The following is a 17184-nucleotide window of genomic DNA, read 5'->3' as shown; positions in this document are numbered from 1 at the left end:
CTGCGACTCATGGAGCTGTGTGCGGATGTATCTCAATTTTTTATATGACAAGGTCGAGCCTCCTCTGGAAGTGTCCAGAGTGGGTTCTAGTGCAACATTGAAATCACTCACCAGGATCACACACCCACTAGCGAAGTCCCTCAGTTTGGAAAGTGTTGATGCAATAAAGGTCACCTGGTCCCTATTGGGAGAATAAAGAGTAGCCAGAGTGCATGGCATGCTGCCCAGGGTACCCCGTAAAAATAAAAAGCGGCCAGTCGGGTCACTTAACATAGATTCTAGTGTGAACGCGGTACCTTTCCGAAACCCAATGGCAACTCCCTTGGCTTTAGAAATATTCAAAAGACTGTAATACCAAGTGGGGTATTTGGGGGAGTACAACTTAACCGAAGCGGAGTGAGTGAGGTGGGTCTCTTGGAGAAAAACCACATCCTCTCGCAGCCAGGTCAATTCCCGGAACAAATTGTGTCTCTTCCCGGGGGCATGTAGGCCCCTAACATTAAATGAAATAAGGTTCACCGTAGCCATTGGGTCCCAGATAGAAGAACCACATCCCAACCACAATCATTGCGATAGTACCGAGGCAAACAGAACCACCCAGAACAAAGGGGACAGGGGTGGGTGAGGGCGGTGAAGGGGGAGAAATAGATGGCCAGAGAAAAAGAGAAGAAAGAAGGGAGAGCACAAGAAGAAGAACAGAACAGCAGAGACAAGAGTAAGAGAAAGAGCAGCTTAGCGATAATTCTAACTGCACGCAGAAAACTGGAGTGCAAGGGCGGGTCGCACGCCCAGCTGGGGGCCCCCGCGCCCGCCCTGCATAGCAGAGTAAGGGCACCGTGACCCCGCGCCAGGAGGCCCCCGTCGTGGAGGGGGGTGGGGGTATCCGGACAGTCGGACGTCAACCACACCATAGGGGGTCAGGGTCACATCACGACAGTCCGGCATCGGCACCTCATATGGCCTCACAGTGCTGTAATACGTCTGGTAAAAGAAAAACATAAAAAACAAAACAGTAAAAAATAAATGACATAAGCATAAGCAACATAAATGATCTAAGACAGGGTCTAAGTAACATCTGTCGACCACGCTAGAATGACAGTGGGCAGTCCCAGATATGGGTCCAAGTGTGTGCTCACGGGTACGCCAAAGTGCAACCCAACATTATGCACATAGAACACAGTGCACAAAACCATTTTTCGGGCTCACTCAGAAGTCTAAGGCATCAGAGATGGTGAACACTGAACAGTTGCGGTAAAGTATGGGTAGTAAAGGGAGATGCCTAACCGAACAGACAAGGCAGGGTCAAATAAAAACAGAACTGTACAGGAGTATACTTGTGGGAACCAAGAGTCCTTCACCAGCCGGAGAAGCAGATCAGGGTGAATGCCAGGAACCACGCAAAGTGCATATCAGGGGTGCGCCTGGGTCCCCTGTGTCGCAACTTGGTGTTTACGACCCACTCTCTGCCACTGTCGATCAGAGACATTCGGTAAAGGTGGGACGACATCTTGCCTTCCAGGGAGGTCCGGAGCGGCAATGTTCAGGTCATCACAAAATTGTGCTAAGTTCTCTGGGAATCGGAGGATTGAGGTTTTACCATTAGCAGAGGCAATTAGTGCTGAAGGGAAGCCCCATCTGTATTTGATAGATGCCGCTTGCAGAAGTTCTGTGAGAGGGCGTAAGGCCCTGCGCCCATCCAATGTCTCCTTCGCCAGATCTGGGAAGAGGGTAAGAGAGGCACCATCAAAATCAAACGGCGTAGCGTCTCTGGCCTTCTTCATAATCAGCTCTTTGTCTGGATAGTGGTGGACTCTACAGATGATGTCTCGCGGAGCATCCGTGGCTAGATTATGGGGTCGGAGGGCTCTATGAACCCGATCGATTTTCAAAGGTGCATCCGCTGCTCGGCCAAGGAAGCTGTTAAAAATGCCTCTGAATGAGGGCAAGAGGTCATCCTCTCCGGTTGCTTCTGGTAGGCCGCGGATCCGAATATTGTTACGCCTGTTCCGGTTCTCCTGGTCCTTGATCTTGTAAAGGGCCGTCCGGTGGGCGATTGCAAGCTGGCGGGTGGTCATCTGGAGAGTTCTTATGGCGGATGCGTGTCGTTCTAAGCGTTGTTCCATCTCCTCCACTCGCATCAGAACCTGGGACAGGTCAGAGCGGACTGCCGAGACCTCCTTCCTAATCACACGCTTAAGGTTCAGCAGCATGGAGGCTAGGTCAGCTTTAGTCGGGAGGTCACTCACCCTGGTAGCTGCCCCGGGAGATCCGGCCAGGTCCCCTTCTCCCTCCGAGTCGGCCGAGGTGTCAGGCGAGCACGGTCTGCGTTCTGGCCTAGCTGAAGAAGCGGGGCTTTGCGCAATCAGCGTGCTGTGTGGTGAGCGGCCTAGGCCGTCTTGGCCCTCAGCGTCCTCGGGTTCCGCGGATAAGAAACGTTTAATCGTTCCCGTAGCCGTTCTCTTCTTAGGCAGGGACTTGCCCGTCTTCCTCCCCATACTTAGGCTGAGCAAATGCGAGGGGATCGTGATAAAAAAGATTGAAATTACCGTGCCGATGCCGGAGCTCCCACGAAGCACGTCTGCTCTAGTGCATCGTCAGGCCACGCCCCACCACGGTGTGATTTTAGGAAATGAAAATGGAAATGACACCGGATTCTCAAAGTTATAGTTTGAGAAGCTTCTAAGCATTTGTTAAAAGTGTAGAAAGCTGCGATTTAAGTTGTCTCTGGGCCTGGTTCCAGAGGATAGTACTCCCAATTTGGAGACAGAGCCCTGTCAGGAGAGCTGTGTGTCCCTGCCTGAGACTGAATCCCTTATTGTTGGAGTTCCACGTCACAGGACTGATAAGAGTTGAGGCAGATACGCGGACCAGGGAGGCCAAGAGAGGACCTGGGAGGCTGAGAAAGCTGAGGTGGCAAGTGGTGGTCAGTAGGGAGCTCAGAAGTCTTTGGAAGAGTGAGCAAGCTCAAGGACTGGAGAACCCTTTGTAGAGGCCTGGTAAGAGTGGGCATGTGCAGAGAGGTGCTGCAGCTAAGGATGAGTGAGCCTAAAAAAAAAACATAGATAAGAGCAGCAGTGCTGATGACAAAAGATCCAGGTGGCTCAGTATTTTCAGTAACTGTTTTTTCTGGAGAAAAACCCCAGTGTGGGAAACATTACTATTGGTTAACTTTTCCTTTTCTATGATGGACTCTGGACATCCCAACTGGGTATCTCTGCCAAGAATCTACTTCCCAAGTTATGAAACATGAAACAAGTGACTATAGCTGTAGCTATCCCAAAGAACTAGACAACACCTATTTTTGAAGTGAACAAGAAAGAATTGCTTTATATTAGAAAAACACACTGAATTTATACAGAAAACCACCAGATAACCGCTAATAACATTATCACAGACAATGCCTACCTCAGACAGTCTGGAGCCCACATAGGAATACATTATACACAGGAAGCCATATGTTAGAATGATAGTTCTTTTGGGGTGATCCAGAGGAAGCGGTAGCAATCCTGGAATGCCATTTAATACCCCTGGAACCCCAGATGATATGATTAAAAAAGCGACATGTTCCATGGACGGGGCCAGAATGACAGCTGGTTAAGGGTACCCAGGTCCTGTTCGTAGCGCAACCAGGCAACAGTTCCATAGCCATGGTTACCAAACATTGGTGAGATGTAACTCTAAAATTCTGTGGTTACCAAGCAATCTGCTTCTCTGTAACCATGTCCCACCAAAAGGCAATGTGGCAGGATAATAGACCTTCTAAGTGACTCCTAGTTAAGTTAGCAGGTATTCCTATTGGTCCCAGCCACTATACAGTGCCATGTGAATGGGGCTAGGACCCGGTAAAGTGCTGATGGAGTGCCCAGGCTAAATGTAAGTTCGGATGGGCATAAAAGTCAACTAGCTACCAGCTCATTCTGGATAACTTGAAAACACAGAGTTCTCCGGGCAATGGTTCTTCTGCAGCCCCAAGTCTGTGACATTTTCTTTTACTGAATAAAATTGGACTGCCATGCCCTTAAACTGCAGTTTGGACTGACATGACTCACAAAAAAATGCATCTACTACATGAGCTAACGATCCCCCAGATCACAATATGTTAAATGCACCACAACAGCCTTGAGTATTGTGAATGGTTCTAAGGCTAGTGTGGATAGGCTTTTGCAGACTCATTTACACATCAGATTAAGATGACTTTGAAACCACACATATTCATTGCAGATGCTTTTCAACTGCATTTGACCTGCTTCAAGCTGATTTTGTTTTCCTACAAACTCAAAGAAAGAAGCAGCTCTAGGCCCTTAAACTATCAGATATTTTTTTAAATAGGATTCTACTGAGGAATATTTTTTAAAAACAAAACCACTTGAGAATCATAAGAGATATGCCCTAAAAACTTCAACAAAGATTTTCCAGTGTTAGCACCCTCTAGTGTGCTAGTGTTTAAGTGCAGACAAATTTATTTGACTCATGGTAAAATGAGTCTGGAATCTGGGGGTATATTGCAGGTCAGGCTGGGTTACTGATACAGGCAGGTCTCTGGTGCCTCCCCCTGATTCTGGAAGTTTGGAGAAACTTCCAGAAGTTAGTGGACGGAGTCCAAGGGGGTTGATCTGCATACTTAGGGGAACTTGGCCAATTCTAAAACAGTGGGCCTGGCAGGGTAGCTATAGTCAGCCCTTAAATATGGATGAGTCGCGCCAGCAGAGGAGTTGGGTGGTAGATGGAGTGCCAAGGAGACTGTCGGTGGCTTCCGGGCTGGGCTTGGGATGGCTCAGGGGTCTACTTTAAGAAGAGTAGTTTGACATGGAATCTTGCCTGGGAGGCAGCATGACCAAGGACAGTGTGAGTACATTCAGCACACCCAGGGACATTCAACTGGAAAGACTGCCACATGCAGAAAGCTTTGTAAAAGAACAGCATTGTGCTTAACCCTTTTTATCCTTGCCCAAGGAGATCTTCAAAGCAGCGTAGCTGAGATCAGTTCTGCACAAGAAGAGGATACACTCATGCATGCAGTTTGCCTCAAGTTTTGTACTATTTCCAAGAGAGGCTGAGAGCCCATAGTCTGTAATGGACTTTTTCTTCTAAGCACTGTGTAAGGAAAGGAGAGATCTTTTCTTTTGTATAGAGTTGTCCCCTATTGTTGTTCTTGATTCAAGTTGGGCATCCCATGAAATTCCTTCAAACATCCAAGTTGTTACCCCTAATAAAACATAAAAACAAAGCCAAAAAACATACTCCTTGTGTCTGAATACAAGTGAAGAAGAATAAAATGTATACTTTTTGTCTACAGTAACACTACTTATTTAAAAACTATTATTTAAAATGGGAACAAAAAACATATTTTTTCATATTTGTTTTTTGTCAATAGAATTAATAGAAAAATAATATTTGTTGAAAGACAGTATTAACAAAAGAGTGTTTTTCTGGGCAAAAAATAACTGTATGCATTACCTAATTATCTAAATTATGACAGCATTATCACTAAATAAACAGGCCCATAACAGAAACAAAAGTTAGAACAGAGTAGCAGGATTTTGATTATGCAGTTGGGAGTGAATGCATAAAAAGGGAGTTAAGGTAGTGATAAAAGCCAATAATTTTTATTACAAAGAATCAAAGATTGTTCAACAAAATTCCCAATAGACAAACACAAAACATGTAAAATTTAAAACATAGTGCATAGGCGTAACAATAGACAGCCACAATAACTTAAACAGTCTATTTGTTTCATGGAAATCTCTGTTTCATCAGGCCCTTATGCGTCTTATATGCATTTGACCACAGGTAATAAAAGTTTTACTGAAAAATAAACAGAACAAATAAAGCTCATAACACCAAAGAAAAAAGGGAACGATAACATAACATATATAAAAAGCAAAAGACAGATTTAAATAACTGTGTTGCCTGTTTTGGAGAAGCCAGTATTAATTTTAACACTTATTATTACCGGTATAATGTTTTCATTAAGCCAGATGTTGTTTTCCCTTTTTAGATTTTGGACATCAAATCTTTTGTTAATATCTCATTAAGTAGTAATTTGGGTTGCTATATGTTATTTTTAGACCTTTTAAGCACTTCAACTCCTAAAGGTTTACCCCCTTCATGACCAGGCCATTTTTCTCAAAACGGCATGGCTTTATTTTAACTGACAATTGTGTGGTCATGCGACACTGTACCCAAATAAAATGTTTGTCCTTTTTCCCCACAAATAGAGCTTTCTTTTGGTGGTATTTGATCACCTCTTTTATTTTTTGCGCTATAAACAAAAAAACACGACAATTTTGGAAAAAAAAACTATATTTTTACTTTGTGCTATAAAACATATTTCATAAAAAATGTAAAAAATTTAATTTCTTCATTAGTTTAGGCCAATATGTATTCTGCTACATATTTTTGGAAAAAAAATCCCAATAAGTGTATATTGATTGGTTTCAGCAAAAGGTATAGCGTCTACAAACTATTGGATATTTATTTTTATTTTTATTGTTTTTACTAGTAATGGTGGCAGAGACTTATAGCGGGACTGCAATATTGTGGTGGACGAATCGGACACCTAATTGACACTTTTTGGGGACCAGTGACACTAATACAGTGATCAGTGCTAAAAAATATGCACTGTCACTGTACTAATGACACTGGCAGGGAAGGTGTTAACATCATGGGTGATCAAAAATTTAAATGTGTTCCTAGGGAGTGCTTGCTAACTGTGGGGGAGTTGCTTTGACTGGGGGAAGGTAAAGATCTGTGTTCCTTCTTAGCAGAAACACAGGATCAGTACATTTCCCTCACACAGAATGGTGGTCTGCCTGTCTCCCGAACAATCGGCAGATCCAGACGTGTCAGATCACGTACTAGGTATAGTATATGTGCGTGGGGCGGTCCACTCCAGGCTATTGTGAATTTTTCTTCTAGTGGTTATCTTACTGTATCCTGTTGTGTTTTTTTGGGAAAGATCTGGCCTTCTCTTGAAAGTGTAAGTTCACCTTCACAAAACAATCTGTAAGGTGAACTTACACAGAACCCCCTCCTCGCCACCCCCCCCCCCCGTTCCCGCTGACCTGGACCATGGCAATCTCCCATTCTAAACCCCAATATCCACGTCAGGAGTTGGGGCATACAAATCTCCTCGGCATCTTCTTCATAGCTGACAGGTCGGCTTATGCGGCTGTTGATTGGTTGTGACCACCCATGTGACGGCGCTGACCAATTAGAATGCTTTGAAATGTCATTCCTTATGAGGTACATTTTGTACATTCAGCTCAAGGGAATTTCTAATGCCCCGTACACACGATCGGACTATCCGGGGGACCAGAGACCGCCGGACAATCTGCCCGTGTGTGGGCTCCGAGGGACTTTTTCTTTCCCAAACTTTTTTGTCCAAAATTGTCCACCGCACTCGGCAGTCTGGCGGACAATCCGACTGTCTGTGTGCTAGTCCACCGGTCTTTCCAAATGAATGGACTTGACCACCCACAGAATAAAGTCTGTTCATTTTGAACGTGACTTGAGGTACGACGGGACTAGAGAAGGAAGTCAATGTCGCCGCCTCCATCGGCGAGGTGAAAAAATGGCGTGGGGGTCCCCTCCTCAACACAGGTTTTTAAAGTAGTTTATAAGTCAGCTCCGGGGGTCTTCTCATGGGGCTCCTCCGCTATCTTCTGCTATTTTGCTAGCGGAGGAGCTCGGCTTTCTCCTTCGTCACTGCCGTCTGGAGGTCTTCTTCCGCTCTTCACTTCTTCTGCCGGGCTTCTCCGCTATCTTCTTCCAGCTCTTTTACTAGCGTTGGCCCGGTCTTCTCATTCGCCGTCGCCGCCGCCACCTTCTTCTTCTTCCTTCTCCATACCAGGCGATGGGGCTAGCAAGGTGTCAATCTCGCCGATGGAGGCGACGATATTGACTTCCTTCTCTAGTCCCATTGTACCTCAAGCCACATTCAAAATGAACGGACTTTACTCCATGTGTGGGCAAGTCCATTCATTTTGAAAGTCCGGCGGACCTCCGCCAAAAGGTTGCCAAAAGGACTGTCCGCCGGACCTAGTCCGCCGGAAAAGTCAGTTGGTGTGTGGGCAAGTCCGCTCGTTCGGAAAGTCCGGCGGATTGTCCGCCGGACAGTCTGATCATGTGTATGCGCCATAAGCCCCAGACTCCTGATGCAGATATACCGGGGCTTAGAATGGGAGATTGCCGCAGTCCAGGTCTACAGGACCGGGGGGGCGAGGAGGGGGTCCTGTGTAAGTTCCCCTCAAAGATTTTTCTGTAAAGGTGAACTTACACTTTAATATATTTTGGGAATTATATGAGACAACCTTATAACGAGCCTTTATATCTTTTATTTTGGTTTATTCCAGTCTTTGAGAACTCTTTAGAGGTCCCCCCATTGTCTCACACGTAGACTGATCAAGTTATTATGGTTTCCTATTGTTGCACCTGTATACTATAGATAAAAAAATGTGTAGCGCTAATATTCTATCAAATGAGTGGTTTATCAATGAAGATGATCAAATAGTGAATTACCACTAAGTGAAAGTGCTACCTGGAGTGTAAAAATATATATACAACCATAAACGCATAAAATTAACAAAGTGCATTCAATTGTCACAAAAAAATAAAATAAAAGAAATATGTCAAGTCCAAGATTGTAAGGAATAATCCAAAAAAAGGCTCAGAGAAGAACATCCAGCCCAGGTGTAAAATTCCAGATGGAGACAATGTGATTGAAAGCACCACCACCGATAAGAGAGGAGGCTTACCAGATGTCAATGACTTGAAGGGGCATATACCACTCAAGTCTTCAAAGGCTTAATGGTCAGTAAACTCGATGGGTACAGCTGATCCTGGATCCAGTCAATGGCTTAACTTGGACATTCACAGACATCAAGTGAGTTAAAAGTTAAATATCATATTCCTTGGTGAGGGTAGAGGTTCGGTATCCACAGGCCATGCGAAACAGATGGAGAAAAAATTGGATAGCATGATCCCATTTAAAAATATTATTTATTGTAGTAAAATAGTAAACTCACATGGTAAAAGGTCATCAAAAGCGTCTCATGAGTACAGGTACATGAACGGTGTGTAAGTGGGTCCACCCGACACGTTTCAACTAATAAGTCGTCATCTGCGGTCTTTTTCACCTGTATACTATGTGTAGCACTACCCCAGAAGGAGCTGCTGGTTAGATTTGGGCTTACCTTTACCTTCTGTCTTACTTGCGTCACGTCTAGTGGTGTCCCGTCGTAGATGGCCCAGTAACTCGAAAGACTGACAACAGATCCACTTGAATGAATTTTATTTGCAAAAACTTAGACAATGAACAGTCTCTTAAATTGGGATCAGAGGGTTGGAAAGGAAGTTCAGGTACTCTTATGCCGCGTACACACGATCGAATTGTCCGGCGGATTTAGTCTGCCGGACCACAGTACGCCGGACAATTCGATTGTGTGTGGGCTCCAGCGGACTTTTTCATCGTAAAATTCCAGTGGACTTAGAAAGTACTTTTGACTCAAAATTTGTCCGCCTGACTTGGCTTTCAGCGGACAATCCATTCCTCAGTGTGCTAGTCCGGACTAAGAATGACATATGCTCGGAAGCAAGTACGAGAAGGAAGCTATTGGCTACTGGCTATTGAACTTCCTTTTTCTAGTCCTGTCGTATGTGCTGTACGTCATTGCGTTAGAAATCGCCGGACTTTCGGAGTGTCCGTGTGTGGCCAAGTCCGTTCGTTATAAAGTCCGGCGGATTGTTTGCCGGATTGTTTGCCGGACCAAGTCCGCTGGACAATTCGATCGTGTGTATGCGGCATTAGTGTCAAAGTCAAAATGTTGAAGAACTTGCTTACTTTGACTGCATCAAGAGAATAGGCATTCAGAACTTGATGTTCACTCAAGTTGGACAGTCCTTCTATCACAAGGCCTAGCAGCCAACAAAGTGCTTACTCAGCAACAAGTCTCTGCCACAGGCATTGTTGTAGAACATACAAGATAATGTCTCTGCCACAGACGTTGTTGTAGAACACATAGGGAAACTAAACTTGAAGAACACTCGGATACCTGGATTTTTCAGCCAGCTTGGCGATATCCACGAGACCGGATTCTCTTGGGTACTCCAGCCCTTTGCTAAGAAACCAACCCGTATGTGGTCTTCTTCTGAAGAGTGCTCCCCTGGAATGCTTGAAGTCACTAGGTCTTTCCCAAACTGGATACGGCACCCAACACCTCAGAATCCTCCTTTAGTTTCCTTTCCTCGGGCTAGCCAGCCCCAAGACATCAAGATCGGGTGGATACGTACCGGAGGCCATAGCCTTCCTGGGGGCTGTTCAGGAGGACCAGGACCACAAAGTCAGTGCATCATTCTGGACCGGAATCCCGCACCACGTGATGTCCGCATCTCAAATACCCTCTCCCAGAAAGCACAGAAAGAGTGCCACTCCCACTGGGCGGGCTCTGAGAGAGAGCAACTCAAGCACCCAAACAGATCACATTTCCATGCCCGCCAGAAGAGACAGTGCCCCCTGTGGCCAGGCCGAACATCTCACAGTCCAGTCAGACTGATGCTGAAGTCCAAATCCAGACAACTGCACCCAAACCAAACTGCAGCCCAGGTAAAACCTCAACTTCAAACTCTTCAGGAGCCGCCGCTACATATGTTTTAAATTTTACCACCTTTTGTGTTTGCCTATCAGCAATTTAATGAAAAATCTTTGTTTAATTCTTTGTAATAAAAAGTATTGGCTTTTAACAGTACCTAATCTATCTTTTTTTGTTTCATTTTGGATAGAGAGAGGGTTATATCCCTGTCAGATTGTTTTTCACCATCTGTGTTCCGTTGCAGAGATTTCCCCTCACTTCCTGTCCCATAGTCAAACAGGAGGTGAGAGGAGATTCCTGCAAATTAAGGGAATTCCTTGGGGACCCCCAGATCTAGTGTCCCCACTGGAAGATTTCTCCTCTATTACTTTTCTTCGGACAACCCAAAATGTGGGATTTTCTTTTACTTTCACTTTCTATGATAATGGTAAACAGGACAAATAGAGAGGGCAAGTCTCCCTAATGGAGGCACAGACAGTAATAAAAATTGTCAGATGTTCTAATCCATATCCATTCTGTCCAAAACTGAACAAAAACTTTTTGCCTTTAATTTTCCTTCATAACTAACATTGGTTTGCCCATAGCAGAATTGTAAAAAAAAATGCTCTGTTCCATTAGAGGTATATAGGTATGAGAGCTTGAGTTGCATATAACAACAGCAACCTGACAGTCTGGGAACTGTTCATTACCACTTGGAAGCACAAGTGCCAATGAAGAGTTCCCATTTTGTCAAGAGGCGCTTTGCCTTATAAGTAGGATAGCTGGCTGTGTGACCCAAGCTGAAAAATAAATAAAAAATAAGTTATGTGACCAGATTTGCTGACTAATTAAGACCTTAGCCCTTGTACACACGGTCGGACATTCCGACGGAAAATGTCCGATCGGACCGTGTTGTCGGATAATCCGACTGTGTGTGGGCTCCATCGGACTGTTTCCTTCGCAATATCTGACGGACAAAGTTTTAGAGCTGGGCTCTAAAACTTTCTGACAACATGATCCGATCGGACTTTGTCCGATTGTGTGTAGAGAATTCCGATCGGACAAAGTGCCACGCATGCTCAGATCAAATTCTTAGACCAAAGCTATTGGCTACTAGCCTGAACGTAGTCCTGTCCTAACGAAATAACGTCATCACATTACGTACGATCGGATTTTCCGACAACTTTGTCCGACCGTGTGTATGCAACACACGTTTCGGACAAAATCCGACGGATTTTGTTGTCGGAATGTCCGACCGTGTGTACAAGGGCTTAGAGCCTTGGACTGCAATGAAGGATGTCCAATTAAAATGGGAGCTTCTAACTGTGCTGGAGACGGGAGGGAGGGGGGTGTAAAAATAAATCTGTAAATGGACTAAAAAAATCATAAAAATCTGTATTTTCTATGGATCCTGTAAAAAGAAAGACTTCTGTTTTATCTTTAATGCAAATATAATTAAATTAAATAATGCTAAATATCTAAACCATTGGCTATGCAACTTTTCTTATAAGTCCAGTACTGGCAATGCATCTTCCACATCATTAGATGGACCTTTTAGTCTTTTTGTTTTATTTCCTCACATTTCGTTACAGTCAGATGTGTGGTAGGCTCCAAGGTGTTCCAAGAATGTCAGTGAAATTTATATCCATCTATATGGATCTTATTAAGAGACGTAAAAGTGAAAGCAGATAATCCAAAACACAGACCTCTTACAGTTAAAGGGCTTGCATTTCCAGTAAATTAGCATATAAACATAATAAAAATAATAAGCTTAGAGCTATTTTCAACAGACATCTTATATAACTGGCCTATGTTATAATAACTATAGCAGGCACATATTAACAACCATTTAGGATTTGCTTCTCCCAAACATTAGCAATCTGAAACATGTAAAGAAATGCAAAGATGTCATATATAACCTATAGATAAAACATTTGATCTTTCATGCAAGAGTGATCAAATTCCCTTACAAGCTTTATTTATGTAGTCACAGCAGAGTACTGGACAATTTTATTAAAGTCATATCTAAAATGTATGTGTTGAGCTTAAATGTATTCCATATGCTCTCCAGTTGTTAGGTATAGGTAATAGGTATTAAAATCATGGGTATTGACATACAGTTAGTATACAGGCAGCAGATACAGGAATGCTAACAAAGTTGGATTATTTAGTCATGGAAAGCATATGAACAGCAAAACACAACACATCATCAAATAAAGTCAAGCCAAGATAGAGATTCTACACGACCCCTTCAACTACACACAGTTTTCTGATCAAAGATAAAGACTCACATTGGCAAATGGGTGGTTATAGAGACAGTGAAACTGTGATTAGTGGTTTTTCATCCAAGAACACTTATTTTCATAATTATGGTATTTATCTTTCAAGATCATTTTCAGCCCGTTTCGATCTGCCTTTGCTGTCTATCCAAATTAATGCTGAACTAGAATCAAACATCATCAGCTTCAATGAGCCCTCCCTTGGCCCATTACAACACCCCGTTGAATATCGAGAGAACAATAATTAACAAAGCCACATGTAAAAAGAGCTTTATAAGCCATAGAATTCACTTCTTTAATGTACAAGGACTGAATGTCTAGAATTGCCTGAACTGCTATAGAGATCAGCAGCTTGTTACATTAGGTCTCTCAGCTGCTGCCCCATCTACGTTAAGGGGTTAAGATATTTTTTTGGGGGGGCTGGAAAGAGAAGAAGTAATTCTAAGTGCTGAATATTCCAGCTTGCAGCGCTCAACACTCTGGTCATAGGAATGTATAGTAAAATGCAGTTAATAGTATTAATGGGACGAAGGGAGGAAAGAAAGATTTGAGGGGACACTGCTGATTTGTTCATACACAAGGGTATACGCTGTAGAGCTGTCATTATGATCCCTGCTTTTCTTCATAGCAATTTATGGACCTGGGATCTGCATGCAGGGAAGAAATATAAGCTTTTCATACTTCACTAGCTGCATGCTTGTTCCTGAACAGTGACACATTAGGTGGTAAGTCCTGGATGCGGAACTAGCAATAGAAGCTTCAGATATCTTTCTACTTACAGTTCAGGTTATATAGATAGATAGATAGATTTAAAAATATATATATATCCATAGGATGTAAAAACAAGGCTTAGCGACTCAACTATGCATGAAAATATAGGAACTAGGGTGCAAACACATGGCAGCAGGTGCTCTGGACTGATGTGTCAAGATTTTAAAGTTAATTTTTTTCCCTCATTAATGTACACACAGCACCCCATATTGACAGAAAAACACAGAATTGTTAACATTTTTGCAGATTTATTAAAAAAGGAAAACTGAAATATCACATACATACATGAAGTATTCAGACCCTTTGCAGTTACACTCATATATTTAACCCAGGTACTGTCCATTTCTTCTGATCATCCTTGAGATGGTTCTGCACCAGGGATATGCAATTAGCGGACCTCCAGCTGTTGCAAAACTACAAGTCCCATCATACCTCTGCCTCTGGGTGTCATGCTTGTGGCTGTCAGAGATTTGCTATGCCTCATGGGACTTGTAGTTCGGAAACAGCTGGAGATCCGCTAATTGCATATCCCTGCTCTACACCTTCATTTGAGTCCAGCTGTGCTTGATTATACTGATTGGACTTGATTAGGAAAGCCACACACCTGTCTATATAAGACCTTACAGCTCACAGTGCATGTCAGAGCAAATGAGAATCATGAGGTCAAACGAACTACCTGAAGAGCTCAGAGACAGAATTGTGGCAAGGCACAGATCTGGCCAAGGTTACAAAAAAAAATTCTGCTGCACTTAAGGTTCCTAAGAGCACAGTGGCCTCCATAATCCTTAAATGGAAGATGTTTGGGACAACCAGGACCCTTCCTAGACCTGGCCATCTGGCCAAACTGAGCTATCGGGGGAGAACAGCCTTGGTGAGAGAGGTAAAGAAGAACCCAAAGATCACTGTGGCTGAGCTCCAGAGATGCAGTCGGGAGATGGGAGAAAGTTGTAGAAAGTCAACCATCACTGCAGCCCTCCACTAGTCGACAGAGTGGCCCAACGGAAGCCTCTCCTCAGTGCAAGACACATGAAAGCCCACGTGGAGTGTGCTAAAAAAAAAAACACGCCAAGATGGTGAGAAATAAGATTCTCTGGCTTGATGAGACAAAGATAGAACTTTGTGGCCTTAATTCTAAGCGGTATGTGTGGAGAAAACCAGGCACTGCTCATCACCTGTCCAATACAGTCCCAACAGTGAAGCATGGTGGTGACAGCATGCTGTGGGGGTGTTTTTCAGCTGCAGGGACAGGACGGCTGGTTGCAATCGAGGAAAAGATGAAAGCGGCCAAGTACAGGGATATCCTGGACGAAAACCTTCTCCAGAGTGCTCAGGACCTCAGACTGGGCCGAAGGTTTACCTCCCAACAAGACAATGACCCTAAGCACACAGCTAAATACTGAATACTTAGTATTTTTCTTTTTTAATAAATCTGCAAAAATGTCAACAATTCTGTGTTTTTCTGTCAATATGGGGTGCTGTGTGTACATTAATGAGGAAAAAGATGAACTTAAATGATTTTAGCAAATGGCTGCAATATAACAAAGAGTGAAAAATTTAGGGGGTCTGAATACTTTCCATCCCCACGGTATATATTTTCTTTATTTTTTAAGATAGCTAGACAGACAGGATCACTCTCTCTCCCTCTCTATATATGTATATATTTATTTATATATATTTCTAATTATATAGTTATATTTTTTTAACATACTGTAACACAGGTATAGCCATTTTATATTATTTTCTATGTTAAATATATTTACCTTTTTAGAATATTTTTTTTAAAAACTATCACCGATATAAATTAGAAGTACATTAAAATTAAGTACAGTAAGGAAATCAATATCTTTTTCTTTCCAAATGTATTAAATGCTTTTTTGTGCTCCTGCAAGGGACAAGAATAAAAAGTGTATTTACAAAATAGGCCTTACCTTGTTTAGCTGTATGCCTCTGCTTCTTCTGTTGAATGGTGATTTGGACAAAGCAGAAGAGGCACAACACCAGGAAGGCTCGTTTGTACTCCATGGCGAACCCAAGCACCGTTTGAAGTACACTGTGTTCCTGCACTTTATTAAATACGCCTATAATAAAAACATCTGTTCAGAAACTCCTTCCACATCATGAGCAAAGCATTCCTTAACCTCTGCAGAGCCTAGCAATAGGCATTATAATACAATTATGTATGCTAATAAACAACTGGAAAATGCTAGTTTTATGGTACTTAAGGGTATAGAAAGTGATAAACTCTAAATAGGCATGCATCTAAAAACATAACTAAATCTAATTAACTACATTGACCAAAAAAATAAAACATCTATTGTACATTACTGGCAAACAGTTGCAGTTATTTTAGAATGAAGATATTTTCTGTTTTTATTAGTTTTACAAACGAGAGTGATATAATTTAGTAGACATTTTTACATTACCGAGGCTATCAAGAACAGTAAAGGCATACAATAGTATAAAGTCATGGGATACTGGTATAGTCCAGTGTTTCAAGCAGGTAATATTTGCAACTGTTATGCCGCGTACACACGACTGGACTTTTCGATGGACTAGGTCCGACGGTCTTCCCGATGGACTTTCGGCGGAGGTCCGACGGACTGTCTGAACGAAACGGACTTGGCCACACATGACCGCACTAAGTCAGTTCGAAAGTCCATTTGTTTTGAATGTGATGACGTAAATGGGACTAAACAAGCAAGTTCAATGGCCAGTAGCCAATAGCTGCCCTTGCGTCGTATTTAGTCCATTGGACTGGAACACAGACAAATGGTTTTCCCAATTTTTAGTCCATCGGACTTGAGTCCGTCGGAAAGATTTGAAACATGTTTTAATTCTAGGTCCATCTGATTCTGGGGAAAAAAAAGTCAGCTGGAGCCCACAAACAATCGAATTGTCTGACGGATTCCGGTCCGCCGGACCAAGTCTGACGGAAAGTCCAATCGTGTGTACGCTGCATTAGACTACTAAATGCAAGGGACTAGCTCAAGGGTATAAACCCAAAGTGAACCCATCAAAAATTTCAACAATATAAATTCGAAGATATGACAGGTTCCATACTGTGATAAACCTCCGATAGGATCAGAAGTCAGGGTACAAAATCCGACATTGTTATCAAAAACAGTTTAGAAAGAAAATCTCAAAAGAGCAAAAGTGGGAAGAGAAATGAAAAGAAGGGGAAGATGGGAGACAAGGAATGTTTGTCCAAAGATAAAGGAGTCTGACGCAATCTCTTCAAGGTGAGAGCCAGAGGTTCCATTTTATCAAATAGCTGTTGTTTCTCCCTTAAGACACTCACCATCTTTTCGTAGAGCATTATCCAGGTCAGCTTGCGCTTCAGCAAAGCGATATCCACCACCAGTTAGGTTAGAATGAAGATATTTTAAGGAAACTTTGAGGAGAGCTGTCACAGATGGTTACACAATTGAACTCGTCATTGCATTTGGCAATGAGTGTTTATATTACCAGGAATAAACATTTAGTGCACAGGGGCCTTGGTATAAATTAGAAGCATTTTTACTGCTTTTTCTGCACAGCAATACTATATTTTTCTCAAGTGAACTGAC

The 17184-nt window shown here is 42.9% G+C and overlaps 1 protein-coding gene across 2 annotated transcripts in view; it reads right to left on the bottom strand.

Annotated features, from left to right (window-relative positions):
- CLEC3B (C-type lectin domain family 3 member B) overlaps nt 1–15701 on the bottom strand; it is a 39419-nt gene extending 23718 nt beyond the window's left edge. The window contains exon 1 of one of the 2 annotated variants that reach the window (XM_077491585.1): nt 15547–15701. In XM_077491585.1, coding sequence (XP_077347711.1) covers nt 15547–15640 — 94 coding nt within the window. In that variant the 5' untranslated portion in view covers nt 15641–15701. The remainder of the gene's footprint in view (nt 1–15546) is intronic. The other variant, XM_077491586.1, reaches the window with a different exon arrangement.
- Between the last annotated feature and the right edge of the window lie 1483 nt (nt 15702–17184).

The sequence above is a fragment of the Lithobates pipiens genome, unplaced genomic scaffold (genome assembly GCF_037356315.1).
Source record: "Lithobates pipiens isolate NorthernLeopardFrog02 unplaced genomic scaffold, aLitPip1_a1.2 Scaffold_19, whole genome shotgun sequence".
In the NCBI taxonomy this organism is placed as follows: Eukaryota; Metazoa; Chordata; class Amphibia; order Anura; family Ranidae; genus Lithobates; species Lithobates pipiens.
Note: the sequence above shows the minus strand (reverse complement) of the source record. Positions and strands in the feature narration are given on the sequence as shown.